An 18,291-nucleotide genomic window follows, 5' to 3' on the forward strand; every position below is an offset into this window, starting at 1 on the left:
CCGTCCAATCATAATAGATCGCCATTTTGGATAAAACAGCTCCAGAGAGATAGACTTAAAGCTGAGAATCCACCGCCATCCTCCATAATTTCTGACGCTTTTTCATAAGGCGTCATGAGTGGGGGGATTCCATATCTCGGCAGTAAAATAAGCCTCATTTCGAAGGCAGGAATTCGTTATGAGGGCATTTTGTACACTATTGATCCCAATGAGTCGACAGTTGCATTAGCGAAAGGTACGTAAAAGTACCCCGTTCACTGCGTTCAGTACTGTCAGCATAAGTGAAACAGTTGACAATTTTTAAAATATAGCTCAGTATCAAGTAGGTGCAATACTGAATTCATTTCTACTGTCACTGTCTTTGTCAAAATATTGCACCTCGTAAACTGTGACCTATTAATATAAGTCAGCTGTGTTCTGTTATGTCAACAAAGGTGTATAGTGCATTGAAGTTGCAAGTTTGCAATGATAACACTGCATAATTTTCATCCCGAAGGATCCACAAGTGGCTAGCAATTTGTATGAGTTAGTAATTTATTAATATTAAATCAGACAATGGTCATATAAAAATACATTATCTGCATTCCAAGTAAGCTGTAAATACTAAATATATGGCCAGTAACCCTGGCCTCTCTTTAATACATTGGATTGTGTTAATACACATAGATCAATGCATAACAAACAGACATGAGACAACTATTAAAAATATGTTGCATTTCGTGTTGCGGACTGCAACACGAAATGCAACATATTTTCGTCAGCTGACATATTACTAGTTTTGTGGAAAATGCATGGAAATTGTTTGTATGTCCGCTGTGCCTCTGTTCACATTTGCGTATTTATCTTCGATTCTTGGTTTAAAAGATGTAGAATTTATTGCTGTTGAAACGGTTAACTTGAAAACTTAGTGATGGTGATTCAGTCTTCGCGAAAAAGAAAAATTGCCACAGGACATTCGGACAGACAGTTAACACAACTTCACAGGACCAAATGAATTTTCACCGGTCCAAAATGTTTATCATATAATGATAATAACAGGGTTGTGGTTAACCACTCGCCCACTCGCCAGTGCGATTAAAATTTCAAGTGGGCGATGAAGAAATCAAAATTTGATCGCCCACATGGCGAGCGTCTTGTTCCCGGAACATGACCGTGCTTTGTTTGTATTTTTATAATCCACTTCCTTTTTTCATAACAAACACTACGCTAACCATGACTTTTGGTGTCGTGTGCAAACTATTACATTTGTATACGATACAAGCACTTGCGTGACCTAGACGTATGCCCTAGTGAAACCAATAATGTGGCGGTTTAGAAAAGCAGCATTTTCAAATATTTTGTTGATGAGGTATGTGGGCCCGTAAATCACATTGTGGGCCCCTAAACTTTGAAAAGTAAGGGGCCCACATGGCTCCTAGGATGTAAATGTTTAACCACAACCCTGAATAACAATGTTAATTCATAGCATTGAATCAATAACAGGGGTCTAGAATTTTTTTTATAACTCACTTGCACAAGGGCAAGTGATACAATAAATTTCACTTGCCTGCCTAAAAAAATCACATGCCCAACAAAAACGTGAAAGCAATCAAGTTTGAAGATTTTATGGATGTTATATTTATACATGTATATCCATTTACAGGCTAACATTTTCCCATGGTTCAAATATGTGAATTCAATATTTTCCTCCAGTTAAAATATTTATGCTATTTATGCCTCTGATATACTACAAATATTAATTTGCTATGTTGCATTGTATTTTTGATTATAGATATATATTAATACACTGTATGCTATATAGAATTGTATTTTTAAAGTAAAAATTTATTTTTCAGTGGATTATAACATTTATTTCATTAATTCTAACCTCAGTCATTTAAATTTCAAGAGTTATAACCCTCAAATCATGTACGTATCAATTCCTGGAAATCGAAAGTGTATCGTATTCGGTTCATTATTTATACAGCAAACAAGTATTTCCGGTAGTGATAATGTACATTTAATTTGGTGGGAAACCCTTCATACCGCTTCACACAGCTCACTAGCTAAGTAAGTTCGAATCAATTTTCAATCAAAACTCGTGAAAAGAACAAATTTCAACAACATAAGTGTCTACTGTCATTTATTTTTACTCACCCCGGGCAACGGGAATCGGGGAAAGCGTAATTCTAAACCCCTGAATAAACAGATAACACATTAGAAGATTAATTTTGAAATGTTTCTTTTCTCCCCTGATACTGTCCCATCAAAATATTTTAGAGACATTGTTGCGGAAGTAGGTTTTAAAACAAAAACAATCAACAAACATTTTTAATAATGTGTTTTGGTATTAGTTAAAGCGTCTATATGATGAAATAGGAAATATATAATTTAAAACCCTACCAAAACAAACCTCGGACGTACGGACTGAATTTACTAGTTAGAGCATCGGACGAATAAGATTTTAACCTGTTTTGTCTGACGGACCAGTGCTTTTGGGATACACTGGTGATTCATTTGTATCAAGTATTTTGCCTTTCACTTTTTCATTTGACATACTTTTTTCCTGATTCTTCTTTTCTTCCTGATAATCACTCTTACTATACGAGTTATGAATGTTGATTCCATGAAATTATATGCCCTCTGCAAGCATTTAAATTGAACAGAGCTGATATTTAACAAACGAAGTTTTTAGGAATCACCTTGTTCTGTCTGTCTGTAAGTTCATTTTGCAATCGTGAGTCCATATTTAGGCAATACTCCACACTAAGAGGTAGGGTGTGTCATGACCTTGACCCAAGGTCATTTGGGGAAGTTCAGGTCACTGGAAGAAAAATTTCATAACCAGGGATTATGGATAAACTTGGTAGGTTCTATTTCACACAAAGTTTTACGACCAAGGGTATGTTTGACCCAAGGTCATGGTGAAGTTCAAGGTCACTGGAAGAAAAATTTCAAAATTCATGTTTGGGACATATCTTTTATGGAAAAACTTGGTAGGTTCTCATTTCACACAAAGATTGCCCTTGACCCAAGGTCATTTTGGGAAGTTCAAGGTCACTGGAAGAAAAAATTTCATAATTCGTGTCCGGTCCATATCTTTCTTATGGATAAACTTGATAGGTTCTTAATTCACACAAAGATTGCCCATGATGCATGGATGTGTCATGACCTTGACCCAAGGTTATTTGGGGAAGTTCAAGGTCACTGGAAGAAAAATTACAAAGGCCACTTATGGAAAACTTGGTAGGTTTTTTCACACAAAGATATTACCCAAGGGTGTGTAAAAAAAAAAAAAATGACCTTGACCCAAGGTCATTTTGGGAAGTTCAAGGTCACTGGAAGAAAAATTTCAAAATTCATGTTTTTTTTTATGGATAAACTTGGTAGGTTCTAATTTCATACAAAGATTGCCCATGACCCAAGAGTGTGTCATGACCTTGACACAAGGTCATTTTGGGAAGTTCAAGGTCACTGGAAGAAAAAATTCCATAATTCGTTGTCCATATCTTTTTTGGATAAACTTGGTAGGTTCTTATTTCACACAAAGATTGCCCATGATGCATAGATGTGTCATGACCTTGACCCAAGGTCATTTGGGGAAGTTCAAGGTCACTGGAAGAAAAATTTCATAATTCGTGTCCGGTCCATATCTTTCTTATGGATAAACTTAGTAGGTTCTCATTTCACACAAAGATTGCCCATGACTGAAGGGTGTGTCATGACCTTGACCCAAGGTCATTTTGGGAAGTTCAAGGTCACTGGAAGAAAAATTTCATAATTCGTGTCCGGTCCATATCTTTCTTATGGATAAACTTGGTAGGTTCTCATTATACTCAAAGATAGCCCATGACAATAGGGTGTGTCATGACCTTGACCCAAGGTCATTTTGGGAATCTCAAGGCCACTGGAAGAAAAATTTCATAATTTGTGTCTGATACATATCTTTATTATGGAAAAACCCAGCGGGGGGTATTTTGTCCCGTTTGGACAGTTCTAGTTAACTTCAGATTTTAGGTGTTCTTGGTAAGTTCATTTTGTCTGAGACATATTTAGGCAATAAACTAAAGGTAGGGTGAATGAAAACTACATATAGCACATAAAAATGCTATAAGAAAAAGCAGCTGCAATTAAAAGAGAGTATTATAAAAAAGAGATTTTTTCTTTTATTACATATTTCTATTGACTTACACTTATGAAATGGAATGCATATCATAAAATAATTTTTGTTTATATTCTCGCCTCTCATTGGTTGATTTCCAAAAAGGAACGCAAAACATTTTGTATAATCTCAGGGTTCGACATTCGCGCTCGTCACCTCGTCATTTCCATCCAGAAATGATTTCGGACGACCTGACTTTTAGTCTGGCTCGCCCAAATGACGACCTGGGACAGGTTGGGAATATTTAATAATGATTTTTAATATTTTAAAATAAACTTCATAAGGCTTTGAAAACATATTTTCCTGTAACAAAATCAACCCTTTCAACATGTTCAAACAGCAGCCGCGTAGATTTTTCTTCCTGCCAAATCTGTGTTCGCTCAATCAGCTGATGCAATTTTTACCAAAAGTCTTTATTAAAGTTTTATTTGAGATATAAAATATGTCAACAATCACCTTAAATATAAAGAGTAATTATCATCATTGTAACATCTTGCATTTCCCCCTACAACTTTCTGATCATCTAATCAGACTGTTGATCGTTTTCTGCTACTAGACAGCCATGTTGGGTGTCCACTGTAATATCACACCTGGTTAATTCAGTCCAGGGTTATTTGAACCCTTTTATGTAGGGCTTCATGTGATAAGTGAAAATGAATGTTTTAAACTACAAACTTAAAATTGCATTCTGCATGTCTGATCAATCATCATTCTGCTTATATTTTTGTTTGATAAAATACTGGAAGACATCATTCCAAAAATGTCTGGTTTACATTTTTTTAATACAAAATTGAAAAAGACAACTTCTGTTAATTATCTTAACAAATTTTAAACAATTGCAAATTGAGTTTTGTTTCCTTTTATATTTTATTTGGATGACCTGAAATTCATTCGGGCAACCTGTGATCATACCAAGGTTGACCAAAAGTCAAATTTCGACGAGTGTTTTTTTGGTATGGGGACACACCCCCTTCATAATCACTTATCCATGTATTTACATGAATCCATGGAAATTTCAAGATTTAATAACTGTATCTTTAACTTCAAACAATTACTCGATCTTACCTCATGTAAACACACATCATGGCTGCTAGATCTATGTATCAGTTATTACCTCCCCTCGCTTCACTTCACTTCCGTTACTAAGGTTGTATTATTGCGCAGTAAATTTAAATAAAAAGCAACACAATTTTACATCAAAAGTTGTTTGATTATTTTAGAATTAAATTATAGAGGCAGTGACATCAAAGATCTTCTTTTTTATAATCCGTCGGATTATGAGCCTCCTAAAGCACAGCCGATAATTTTGCAAGCTTCATTCCTTAAATGTATTACAAGTTACCATTTTGTTGCCCATTGATATCTTAGAGAAAATATATTCTTAGGTTAAGAGAAAATATTTTTCCAGGTTAAAAGTGAGCTTGACAAAACAAAGTCATGTATTTACATGTTGAATATTTTCCTATTTTAGTGAGATCATTTGGAAAAGGTTTTGAGATTTTTGAGTATATCATATTTAGAGGCAGTGACATCAAAGATCTTCATGTCTGTGAGCCTCCTAAAGCACAGCCCTTGCAAGCTTCTATGCCACCTCAAGATCCTGCCATAGTTAAGGTAAAACAAATGAAAAATCCTTGACAAAACAAAAGCCATGAATGGATGATATTTTTCCCAGGATATTTTATGATTTCAATCATAGTTTTTCGTTAATCTGACTGACTTTGTATTTCCCTGTCTAGTCCTCCCAGCCAACCTCGTCAGGGTTTCAACAGCAAAGTGGTGGCGGTGGTGGTTTTGGTGGGTCCAGCTACCAGCCATTTGGTGGTCCCCAGTTATATAGTCAGTATGGTCAGGCCCCCGGAACGGCTCCCCAGCCTTTTGGAGCTATCCCAAATCAGTCAGGTACAGATGTATTCTATTGAATGACCTCCCTTTTAATTTGTTTATATTTTCATAGTGAAGATGGTGAAATGTACATGGGAGAAAGGTGTTTTAAACAAATGCTGAAATTTGTGAAAGCAGGTTCACGAGGTCCATCTCCCAGTTTTAACCGCGCTTCTCCTACGGTGGATCAGAGTATTCAAGTGGGTTCTCAACAAGCTATACGACGCCCTGGTGGGTAGAACATGGCATTCCACTTCCAGCTTTGCATGTAACTGAATACTTGCACTAAGTTGTGACATCAACATGTCCACCACATAGCATCACTAATCCTAACACAAGTTCTATGCAGATTAAAACATTATTTTTCAGAAATATATAGTACATTTGTACATGTATCATCAGCTTCCGATATTCTATTTAAAGCCTGTATATCATTTCTTTGTCTTTTTCCCCTATGATGTACATTTACATTGCTATTCTGCGTGGAATCCATGTTGCAAAGCAGTGATCATGTTATGTCTGTAAATTTATTGACAAAAAAGTTTCCGAATATCCTTTATTTCAATTAGTTGCTGTTCTGTACATGTAGGTGGATTTTGCTAGTCCGTTATCCTCAGCATTGAATACATACTCAGTGTTTGCTTTTCCATTCATTGGGCTTTTTGAATGAAGGTTAGCTAGGCCTTTTTGATTAACTGGAAGTGCTAAACAGTATATGAAATTTTCACAGGCATCATTTCTCATGAGCTTTGCAATTTCAGAGTTTTAACTTGTATATTTTGTCTAAAATACTTTTCTTGAAATCTTTCTTCTATCAGTTCAGATTTTGTTTTTAAATTAATATTTTTATTTTATTTGTTAATGTTAATTTTTGGTGAAGGTATACATGATAATTTACAACTGCATGAATATTAATGATTGTTTATTTCACTTGTTCACTAATTTACAGAAAAGCATGAGTTGGAAGACCATGACAGTTTTGGTCTTGACTTAGAAGGTTTGTTGATAATTGTATCTCTACTTTTTTTGACTGATGATATTGTTACTGAAATAATTGAGGTATTACCTTTTTGAGCTCTGTGGCTCACTTGAGCAAGAGATGTGAACAAACTTTTCTGATCAAGAATTGTCTGCTGTATAGATTCCTTCATACAAACTTTCCCATTTTCATCCTGTTTTTGAGAAACTCTGTGCCATAGTCAAATAAATTTGTCACAAAGCAGTGATAACAATTCAGTTTTTCCAAATAAGTGACAACTTTCATTTTCAAGGAGGTCAAGAAGTAAATAAAAACTAATGAAAAATAGAATGGGGTCTGTTAAATCTTCTCCAAAACAACAGAATCAAATCTGTGCATAGCTTGACCCCAGGTGCTAGGATTTGGCTAGAGTAAAGTCAAGCAGTTACGTTGGAATATATGGGGGAAATGCTTTATGAATTTTTTTAAAAACTGTAGGGTCACCACATATAGTAATATTGATTTGTAAGCATTCTTGTGTATTGAAATATCAAATTCAAACATGGAACAAGGATGGTCATAATAGAAAGAAAACTATTTAGGAATTAAAAGAGATTTGTTCTCACCTCAGAGAAATTTAGGGAGAAGTTTTGAAATTTAGGGAGACTTCTTGGCGCGCGCGGTGCTCACTAATCAGTATAAATCAGTATAAAATATAAATTTTGAACATGTTGAAAATGGAACTATTTCATTGTTAAAAACTTAAATTATTTTTTCAATATTTTTTTTCTGTATTGTCATCCTAGTAAAAATAAAATAAAGAAAGAAAAAGATCTGATTTTTTTTTTCCAATTACAAGGTATATCTAGCAAAAAAAAAAAAAAAGTGTTTTTTTTTCATTTCTTGCATAATATGCACACTGCACAGTTAACTATTAAATTCTATCTTTTCATTTTAAATTTTTGGGCTCATTGCAATTAGTCATAATTTTGTTATTTTCTCTTCAAAATTTGTTTTCATTTTTTTTTTTCTGAAAAGAGTTTTGATGTATTACGTACTGCATGCTGATTGAACTCGGTATATCAGGATGTGTAATTTCTTAAACGGTCAATAACTCCACAAATTAACAGTAAAATATGTCTGTATTCACAGCATGAATTAATTATTTGGCAACAAAAAGATCTAAAATCATCTTCAACATCTTTGGCATGACATCGATAGCTGACCAGCTGTTTTGTGTCTGGTTGTGCATAACTTGTAACAATTGGACTTTTTCATACCCGGAAGTGTAAAATCTAGAGGAGTTCCGACAGAGTATTCGATGCAGTGGTCATTAGCAGCAAAACAGGTGCAAGTGTCCTGCCGTTTGGTTTATTTCAGCAGTAATAACACAAGATTTATCACCTACTGATGATTCTACCATGTTTCTTAATAGATTTTTAATGATTTTAAATAAAGGGGTTGCAAATGTTAAGGTGACTTAAACTTCGCTTTCAAGATAAAGTACGGCGAAGTTTGGAACCCAAAAGCGACTATTTCGCCTAAGTCGCCCCCTAGGTTGGTCCTTGTGAAATATCAAATTCAAACATGGACTAAGGATGGTCATAATAAGGAAAAAATATATTTAGGAATGAAAAGAGGTTTATTAGAGAATAGTCATCTACAAATATAGGAAGGCTATAAAAAAAAAATTAGAAAAGTTGACTCAAAGCCTCACTATGAAAGATATAGAATGCAGGGACAAAGTGGAAGGTGACTATAGTGTATTTTTATTTGTCCAGAAAAAGAATTTTGACTCAGGTGAGCATTGTGACCCAGGAGTCTCTTGTTTCCTCATGGTATATAAAATTTTATGCATTTTCATTACAAATGTTGAATCAGCTCAAAAAAGATATTTTAATTTGAAACACTCATTATTTGAAAGGCACATAATAGACAAGTTTCTCCTCATTTTTAGGATCAAGAGGTCCAACTCCTCCCAGTGTTCAGTCCAGTCGCAAATCTCCAACCCTTGATCAGGGCACTCAGGTGAAGGGAAATAATGTGTACCTTAGTTAAAACCTGTAAAACCCAATGCTTGGGGTTTGAAGGTGATTTATCTGAAAAGAGATGTAAAACATGATTTTAAACTGGATTTGAATATAACAATCACATAAATACATGTGCTTGTACCTATAAAATATTTTTCTATATGTCAGTCGTAAAGAAATTCTTTTCCATCTAGTTTTCTTTGTTTTTCAGATGAGTCCAGAGAAATCACAGAAAAATTCACACCAGCACAGTTCACAAAATGCACAGAGCAGCAGTCAACATCAAATGGGTGATAGGTCACGGAAACACCAACAACAAAGGCCTCAGTCCTCTAACACATACTCCAGGGGAGGAAGGGGAGGATTCGAGAGGGGTGGACCTAGGGGTGGAAGAGGTGGAGCACCTCCAGATAAGCATGCATATTTTGGTAATTTTAAACCTTTTTTGAGAGTATTAGTCTTTATGTGCAGTCAATGCAAAAGATTTTTTGGTCACAACATACATTTAGTCCTCTGTAAAACTTCAGTTGTTGCATTAAATAAATTCAAATTGAGCTCCAGATGCTTTTATCAGATGTAAGATCAATAAATCAATTTTCAATCATTACACATTGGTCATGTCTTTTGATCTGATGCCTTTTGCAAAGACTGTGTGCCACATGTATACATGTAAGACTGAGGCATAATATTTATTATTTTAGTTTGAATTTGCCTATATCCTATTTTTTCAGTTAAAAAAGAATCCCAAAAGTAACTAGTTTGAGACATTGCATGTATTGTGATGTCCATTTCTCTGATGTAAAATACGTAAAAACTGCTCAGGAGTGGTGAAATTAGTCAATTTTTTGCAAGACATTTCATTTGCAGTAATATGCTTATTAATTACTTCACAGGAGGACCACCAAGGGGAAATGCTTCACAGAGAGGACCCAACAGGGGTTTCCAAAGGGGACAGTCCTCACGGGGCAGGTATCAGTCAAACAGGAAAGTGGAATCTCCTCTCAAATTTGAGGGCGAGTTTGACTTTGAGGAGGCAAATGCTCAGTTTGATAAGGATGAGATTGAGAGGGAATTAAAGGAGAAATTAACAATAGGTGAGACAATTTCAGCAAATACATGTACATGGTTAGGATTGGAAGAGGTCAACCTGTTTAACTGTTCAGATTTGAATTATGCTTTAAACTAGTAGAACTATGAGTGAATTTTTAATATCCAAAAGCAAAATTTTGATAGTGATATGAAACCATCTTTCTTTGTAAACACAGCATTTTAAAAGAAAAGCTGTTTTTATACATGTATATAATTAATTTTGAAAGCTTTGTTGTATATGTATATCATACTACATGTATATGATACTAAATTGTGTAAGACGGTTTCAATTTTTTTTAAGTAACATTGCAATTTTCAGGATTTCCTGGAAATTTTTGATGGAATTTTAAAAGTAAATTATTGTACTGAACTTTCAAGAAATGCTCAGTTTGCATAAAGATATTTGGTCTGCTATAGACATGCATTTTGATTTATACAGCAAGATATCTTAAAGCTTAGATTACAGTTTCATTGATTTAGGCTATTTAGTGAATCTGATTTTGGAAGATATCTTTTAATATGTAAGGGAAAACAATAAATTTTATATGTCAGTGTGTTAACCGTTGATGTTGATAGCACTGCAGAGAATTTTAAAGAGTAATGAAAGTTGATCTCCTTTACAGGTGATAAGAAGGAGGAGAAGTCAGTCAATGGGGACAAGGAAGACAGTGTGGAGAATGGAGAGGATGAGGTCCCGGAGGAAGAGGATGAGATGTATTACGATAAGAACAAATCTTTCTTTGACAACATTAGTTGTGAAGCTACAGAGCGTGCCAAAGGGTGAGACATAGTCTTAATAGCACTTTATAAACCTGGTCCTGAATCATGGCAGGCATTAAGTAACATATTAGAAAATCTATCTGTACATTACTTTCATCAAAATTTTTAATTAAAGAAAATTGTATTCTACTTGTTTTGGCTGGAATGGTATGGGCACCTTCACATTTAATTGGCAGGTTTTATTTTTAGAAAGAATAAATTGGTAAACTACATTATTTAGATTTTCCTCATATTTACATGTATGTTATCAATGAAACTTAACAGGAAAGAACAAACTTCATTAGGATAATACCGTAAATCTGTAAATTTTTACGTCGATTTTATTTTGTGAATCTGGGTCAAAATGCTGTTGATTAATTTTTACGTTTCAAAATTTTGTGAAAGACCACTACTTTGTTTACATTAACTTACTGTTAAATTATTTTTAAGAAAAATATTTTTGCAAATGCAATGAACTCGCAAATTTGCTAAAAATTTATCTACAGCAAAAATTTCCAGATTTACGGTAATCTTTAAATCTGTGTGTTCTCTACTGCTATCGTAGATATTAATTTAAAAGAAAAATAGAAAGGCATAAAGAGGAATTTCTTTACTTGATGAATCAGGAAGTCAACCCGCCCAAGCTGGAGAGAAGAACGCAAGTTAAATGTTGAGACATTTGGTATGTCAGATAATCCTCGTCGTAACTTTAGAGGAAGAGGAAGGGGATATTATGGAGGAGGGTTCCGAGGGAACAGAGGAGGCGGTGGGGGGTTCAGAAACGACGGATATCGGTCTGATAACTACCGAGGCAATTACAACCGAGGATTCCGAGGTTAGTTATGTTGTATCTTGAAAACTGTATAATAACTTTAAAAGCGAGATTAGTTATGTTGTATCTTGAAAACTGTATATTAACTTTAAAATTTCAGAGAACAAAACTTAAGAATTTAGATATTATCATTTTATTGAACAAATGACTTTAAAAAGAATGCATCCTGCTTACAAAAAGCCTGCCTGCCGCATTAAATTTTGATTTTTTTGGCCCGAGAAACAATTGGCCTTAGGCTCAAATACATTTACAAGAGTACTGCTATTCACCATTATTACATGGAATTATGGTAGCAAGAAAAGGTTTCCTTCAAAAGTTTGGTTGACATTGCGGTTTTTACTCTGAATTTTTTTTTCTTGCACATTAAAAATTCCCTTGGAAAGTAGCACTTCATCTGCTCTTTTTACTTACTATAAATGTTTTAAGGTTAAATAGTTCTGAAGCAACATGCTGTGTATACTTCTGTTCCCTGTAATGAATGTTATTTCCCTGTAATTTAGGAGGCTTTCGACCACCACCTGGTAGGGGCGGTTCTGGTGGTGGTGGCGGCGGCGGTGGACGAAATCAAGGCTGGGTGGACTACGATTATGATTACGAAGCAGCGGGTATAGAGAGAAGAGGAAACAGTTACAGAGTGAGTGTCAATTTGTTACAACCAACCTAATGATTTAAAAAGTAAGGTGTGGTATTATCCTTTGCTGCTGTCTGTCGGTCCACCAACAGTTTCCATTCATTTTCTTCACTGAAGTTGCAATACTGAAAGAAAATTTAGTATACAGATTTATCATTATAATATCTAGGTCAAGTTTAGTTTCAGGTGCATTTGAAACAATTTTTGATTGAGTTATGCCCCTTGGACTTAAAAAAATTCCAATGTGTAGTTTCCGTTCATTTTCTTTGCTGAGGGTTTTACATACTGAAGTGAAATTTGGTATACAGATTTATAAGAATATCGAGGTCAAATTTTGTTTTGGGTAGGGTCCAGGCAATTTTTGACAGAGTTATGCCTCTTTGACTTTACAAAAATTGCCATTATTTTCAGTTTCCACTCATTTATTTCCCAGAGGTTGCACATAATGAAATGAAATTTGGTATTCAGATTTTTCATATCCATGTACACTGCCCATAATGTATACTGATGATATAAATAAAGGCTTGTGACCCTATAATTTATGTCAAGGGGAGTGGGGATGGGGTGCATAAGTGTTACAGGAAACATTTCCTTTTATTTCTGATTTATATATTGAACATCAGATGTTAGATTGAGCTTACCTATATCTACATGTAAATGGAAGGAGGATTTTATGTGTGCTTGTATACTCCTATATTTCAGAAAGCAGCAGCACAGTCATAGACAAAAGTGAAGATTTAAGTAGAGTGTGAAAAGTAGGGGTCACAAGAAGGCAGCTGACAACAGAGACATTGGAGAAGGACAGACTTATGGAAGACCGTGTTTTCATGTACTGTCAATTTTGTGAATTTTCAAAGAGAATCCCCCATTTGAAAACTTTGTGATATTTTTTTCTGGATTTTCTTTTTTTTTCTTCTTCAAAATTTGTAACTATTGTCACCTGAAGAAGCAATTTAGTAAGAGTGGCAAACAGTTGCAATCTGTGGACTTAGTGCTAGCTAACCAAATGGCGCTATAAGATGTGTCACGCTTTCAGAAAAAAAAAACATAATGGAAAGTATGCAACAGTTGTTAGTGTGGTTAATGGAAATGATTGCATTGTTAGGAAACTTGCTTGGGGTTTAAACTATTTTTAGGAGGGTTGGTACATGTATTGCTGGTGGTCTTGTTACCAAGTACTCTAAAAATCCATTTTCTATTTTGAAAGATTGATGTTTTAAATCTATCACTTCTCAAACATCTAACAACATCCCATACAGGGTCATGTCAGATCTACCTTTCAAATGGTCAGTGAAATCATACTGTGCCATCGGCTCATACATCCACCTCAGTTGTTAGCTTGCGTTTATCACAGTGATGCACATACAAAAAGGCGTGTTTAATTTATTATAATCAAATACCTGCAGTAATGTTTTTCCTTTAAGGTTGATATATATCTAAAATTACTATTTAAATTTGAAATATTGTGTTTTTTACTTGATGTCAAAAATCTTGACATGAGCCCATTGCAGATTTGTCAAGGAGTTTAACAAACAGCAACTCTGCATGGGAGATAGTGAATTTACCACCAAAGAAATATTGGTTATTAAATAAAATACAGTGTCTTTTTCATAGCCAAATGCCTGAATATTTGCATGAAACAAAATCATGACAAAGGCTGTAATATGTATGAATGTTCATGATTTGTTTATTCAGGAAAGAATTGTAGATGGGTGGAGTATACATGAAATTTTTGCAACTATTATTAACTTGAATCAGTATAAGAATTGTGATGATTAGAATGTGGATAGAAGGTTGTAACTGATTGGCCATAGTATTCAATTTTTTTTTTCTCATACTTGTAAGGTTGCTCTGACATAGCCCAGAATGAGATGTTGTTTGATGTTTAGGAAGGTGGATCAGAACATTTAAATTTTATGTAGATTTATTTTCATTATCAAGGCAGAACTAAATGCATGGTCTATATATCAACAGAGACAAGAAAATTTATAAATTTGTTAGTTTTGAAAAGAAAGAGATTAATGCTACCAATTTTATGTTCACAAACTGGAGTAAGAATTTGTAACTTTGTTAAGTTCTACTAAGATTATCTATTGTATGCATTTCACTGCAAAGATGAGATTGGACAGTGTGAATGGTAATTAAATGCCTCAATTATTTCTTGATAAAAAAGAGTATTTGTTGTAAACTATGAAGGATAAGTAGATTATAATAATACCCTTGTTTCTTAACTGATATAATAGATCATTATCAATGTTGCAATAGTGCTTATCTGATCTCTAAAGAAACCACACAGCATTTGCTTGGGTTAAATGGTGAAAAATTAGAGTTGATAAATTTTCAGTGGTTGTACTGTACAGTCTTTTGCTTTCTAAATTGCAATTAAATAGGCAGGGACTATAAATCTTTTTTTTGATGTTCTCTTTTTAAGACATGAATAGTATTTTTTCCTTTTCCATATTTATCAACTGCTTTATATTATTATTGAATCAAACTGTGTCAGTACTGGTATTTAAGTCTTCATGTTAGCTAAAACCACAAAATGTTGACAGATTTAATTTGTTTTTGCACCAATATCTGACGTAACCATGATGTAAGGACCTAGAAAGTCCCCTTTTGATTCTCCAAACAATTCACTTCTGACAGTGAAATCCATTCTTTATAATTAATGAATCTGCAGGATGAGATGAATTTGTTAGCCATGGAAATGAGAATTTAAAATAAAGAACAAATGCAATATTTAGTGGTGTTATGTACTTTTTTTTATGGCATCATCTGCAGCTGAAAAGCCATACTAGGTATGATATCCTCGTCTCAAGCCACTGTCCGGAGTCCGCATATAGCTCATTCCTAGAATAGGAGAGGATCGTACATTTTGGCTGTGGTTTGTGACGATGGTATATCTGATTGAAAGCTTACACAACCAAAACTGTCAGTTGTTTACTGGTATTCTGCAAAAGATATAAAAAGTGTACATGTACAGTCAATGTCTTGAAAATGATCATAATAAATGAGATACTGAATACCATTAAGAAAATATTTTGGAAGTATTCTCATATTCCCCTAGCGAGAGTTTAGAATAAGATACTTTGGTTTCAACCAAATTCAAGAAGTCAACAAATCATTTATATTGAAGTCTTTATGTTTATGAAAAGAGCAATTTAGCCATATACCGGTTAGTGGATCTCATCATTTGGAACTGAATACCGGTATTTGAAGCGCACATTACTGTGGTTTCTTCAATTTTCGTTGGCATCAATTTTCGTGGATTTTATAAAAAGGACGTTTTCGAGGATACGTAATTTCGTGGACAAAACCATTGCGTATACAAATGAATAGCATATTTCTTAATTCAATGAACATTTAAATTCGTGGATCTGCTCAACAACGAAATCCTCGAAAATTGGTGCTCAACGAATATTAATGAAACCACAGTAATTGAATTGAGAGAATCAATCTTATGCGGTAATGTATTATAAAGGGGATATATTCAAATTGAATCATTGATCATTTGAACTGATGCTAGAACACAGAGGATAGATTACACTTTTTATTAAAATGTCACATCTTAGATTCTGTTAGGCAGCCGTATCTGACCAAACTAGGACTCTGCAAGAAAAAAATTGGTTCACAGGAATCAAATCCATACATAATGGAGGAAAATAAATTACTACAAGTCATTATCGACCCCTCCTACATCACGTTTTCTGAGATTGCCCCCAGGAACAACAAAATTCAGGGATTTATAGAAAACCTGAGTTGCAACATGGTATTCGCTCTACATTGCCATAGAGCTCAAACTATATAAAAATTTACACAGTCTACAGTCAACAGACCCTAAATTTATTATTAATATTTTTAATAAGTAGGAGTATATGTAAATACTTTTAGAGTTGAATTAACTTTTATAACAGAGGCTAAGTTACTGTACAGTGTGTAAAGCTTTTTTTTTATTTTTAGTTTGTCTATCACCTCTTTTTTATTTTTACAGCACTATACAGAGTAGGTCTTACTAACTGTCTTTTCATCACTTTATTCCTTTTAATTTTTATGTCTTTTATGAAACCACCTTCTCGGGTGCTCCTTATACATAGGAGGGAATTCCATAACTGAACTGAAATGAGCTAGCAGTAGGATCATATCATTTGAGCTGATGCTAGTAGGATCATACTATTTGAACTGATGCTAGCAGTAGGATCATACCATTTGAACTGGTGCTAGCAGTAGAATCATACCATTTGAACTGCGCATCAGTTGACTTGATGATAGCAATAATCGGATGTGTGTATGAAATCATTGCTCTAATAAATCCATCGATACAGTTGAAGTCACGAAGTAAGAAGTCGATCATTACGTCGCGGGTTCCAATCCGAGAGCGTACTTGATTTAATCTCGAGTCGGATTTTTGAAAGAATAAAACAAATATGCAAAATTTCTAATTCTTGGGATAATTAGTAAGTTCTGGTGAAATTATAAACACGAGGCGCGTGTTGTGGACCGGTCTTTCGGCACACAAAAAAATCCCTCACTGCTCAATGGCTTTATTGCTCTCCATCGGCTTTGCCGCAAGTGGTGGCGTCTCCATATGAGTGAAAATTCTCGACGGGGACTTTAAACAACATACAATCAATAAATCATTCATACAGTGACTGGAGCAATTGATTTGATGCATACCTTTAGGGGCTTAGCTCGATTCAATTTATATGGTCATTCTAAGGTTTTAAGCTCACCTAAGCTGAAAGAGTGAACTTGTCTGATCACCGTTGTCTGTAAACTTTTTACATTTTCAAATTCTTCTCAAGAAACACTGGGCCAATTTTAAGTTGTTGGCACAAAGCATTGAGGCCGAGTCTAATTATTTCTACCGTATAGGGATTTTGATAATTTTTCATTTATTAATTTTTACTGTTATATTTATTGTTTAAAGATTTAAAAAATGTTTACCACCCCGATTTCTTAAGGGGCCATCTCAAAAGTTTTCAAATTTTACTATTGGACTCTATGGGAATTTGATGGAAAAGCGCCAAATTAATACATTTTTTCCATATTTTTGGTATTTCTGCCCTAGAGATTTTTTCGTCAGTCAAGTAAATGAAAGTTATTGTAAAAAGTCACCAAATTGTGAAATTTCAAAAAAAGTTGACTATCTAGGTTGGTCAAGATCTTAATTATAAAGTTTATTTTTTCGATGCCCAATACCTCTAAAATTGTCATATTGTGGTATAAATACATATCGGTGAAGATGAATCTTCGGCGCAGATAATTATTTGGTAAAATATAGCAATATTAAGATTGCTAGTATGTTTCTTTTGATGTTCTGTCAGCAGTTCTGAGTACCATATGATTATCCATGAATATCTACGAACATATACATGTAAGCGAGTCATGTGTCATTCTTCAGCGTCGTGTACGTACTGCTTACAAAGTCGGAAAACAGTGACGTCGTTAGAGCCATATCAGTTTTTTTCCAAATTGTTGTCGAAAAATCACATATTCAGATGTTAATTTTATATCAAAATTACAATATTTGGGAAGGTGTACTGTTGCACTTGTGACTGCATGAAATTAAAAAGCTGCGCAAAAGTCATGCGCACTCGAATTAGACTCGGCCTCCTTAAGAGAAAGTTAAGGTGTTCAAATAAAGGACCAAGCCCCTTTACAAGGGGAGATAATCAAGAAAGTGCAAATAGGATGGGGTCATGTGGAAATCTCAAGAACCATTGGGTCAGAAAAGATAAAACTTGTGTGCATAGATTGGAAGCATCCTGGGGAAGTGTAGATGATAAATTGTTCAAATCATGACCCCCGGGGGTAGGACAGGGCCACCAGGTTTTACATTGAAATATATAAAACAAAATTATACATATATTTTTTTTTCTTCTCAAGAACCACTTCGTCAGAAAAGCTGAAACTTACGTGGAAGCATCCTGTGGTAGTGTAGATTTTAAATTGTTGAATTCTTGACCC

The 18,291-nt window shown here is 34.4% G+C and overlaps 2 protein-coding genes across 5 annotated transcripts in view; both read left to right on the forward strand.

The window, feature by feature from the left end:
* LOC134244007 (protein LSM14 homolog B-like) lies at positions 1-15,067 on the forward strand. 4 transcript variants are annotated; one of them, XM_062726255.1, is made up of 12 exons: positions 1-235; positions 5,613-5,755; positions 5,881-6,043; positions 6,164-6,256; positions 6,975-7,022; positions 8,941-9,011; positions 9,225-9,441; positions 9,907-10,107; positions 10,726-10,882; positions 11,488-11,696; positions 12,194-12,327; positions 13,027-15,067. In XM_062726255.1, exons 1-12 carry the CDS (start codon positions 115-117, stop codon positions 13,045-13,047), a joined length of 1,578 nt encoding a protein of 525 aa, XP_062582239.1. In that variant the 5' UTR covers positions 1-114; the 3' UTR covers positions 13,048-15,067. The 4 variants fall into 4 exon arrangements, with proteins under 4 accessions (XP_062582239.1, XP_062582240.1, XP_062582241.1 ...); XM_062726256.1 differs by lacking the exon at positions 6,975-7,022; XM_062726257.1 differs by lacking the exon at positions 6,164-6,256.
* Positions 12,455-18,291, forward strand: part of LOC134244008 (uncharacterized) — a 17,990-nt gene continuing 12,153 nt past the window's right edge. Inside the window, exon 1 of the mRNA XM_062726259.1 lies at positions 12,455-12,464. The gene's annotated coding sequence lies outside the window, so the exon portion shown is untranslated. The remainder of the gene's footprint in view (positions 12,465-18,291) is intronic.

Source organism: Saccostrea cucullata, unplaced genomic scaffold (assembly GCF_032062105.1).
Source record: "Saccostrea cucullata isolate Sc308-1 unplaced genomic scaffold, CSIRO_AGI_Scuc_v1 ctg3, whole genome shotgun sequence".
Classification (NCBI taxonomy): Eukaryota; Metazoa; Mollusca; class Bivalvia; order Ostreida; family Ostreidae; genus Saccostrea; species Saccostrea cuccullata.

Bases quoted from the DNA above. Each gene is read 5' to 3' on its own strand.
- LOC134244007 (XM_062726255.1), top strand. From the start codon at position 115: ATGAGTGGGGGGATTCCATATCTCGGCAGTAAAATAAGCCTCATTTCG. The intron at 9,442-9,906 runs GTAATTTTAAAC...ATTACTTCACAG, and splicing joins AGATAAGCATGCATATTTTG to GAGGACCACCAAGGGGAAAT. The intron at 10,108-10,725 runs GTGAGACAATTT...TCTCCTTTACAG, and splicing joins AAAGGAGAAATTAACAATAG to GTGATAAGAAGGAGGAGAAG.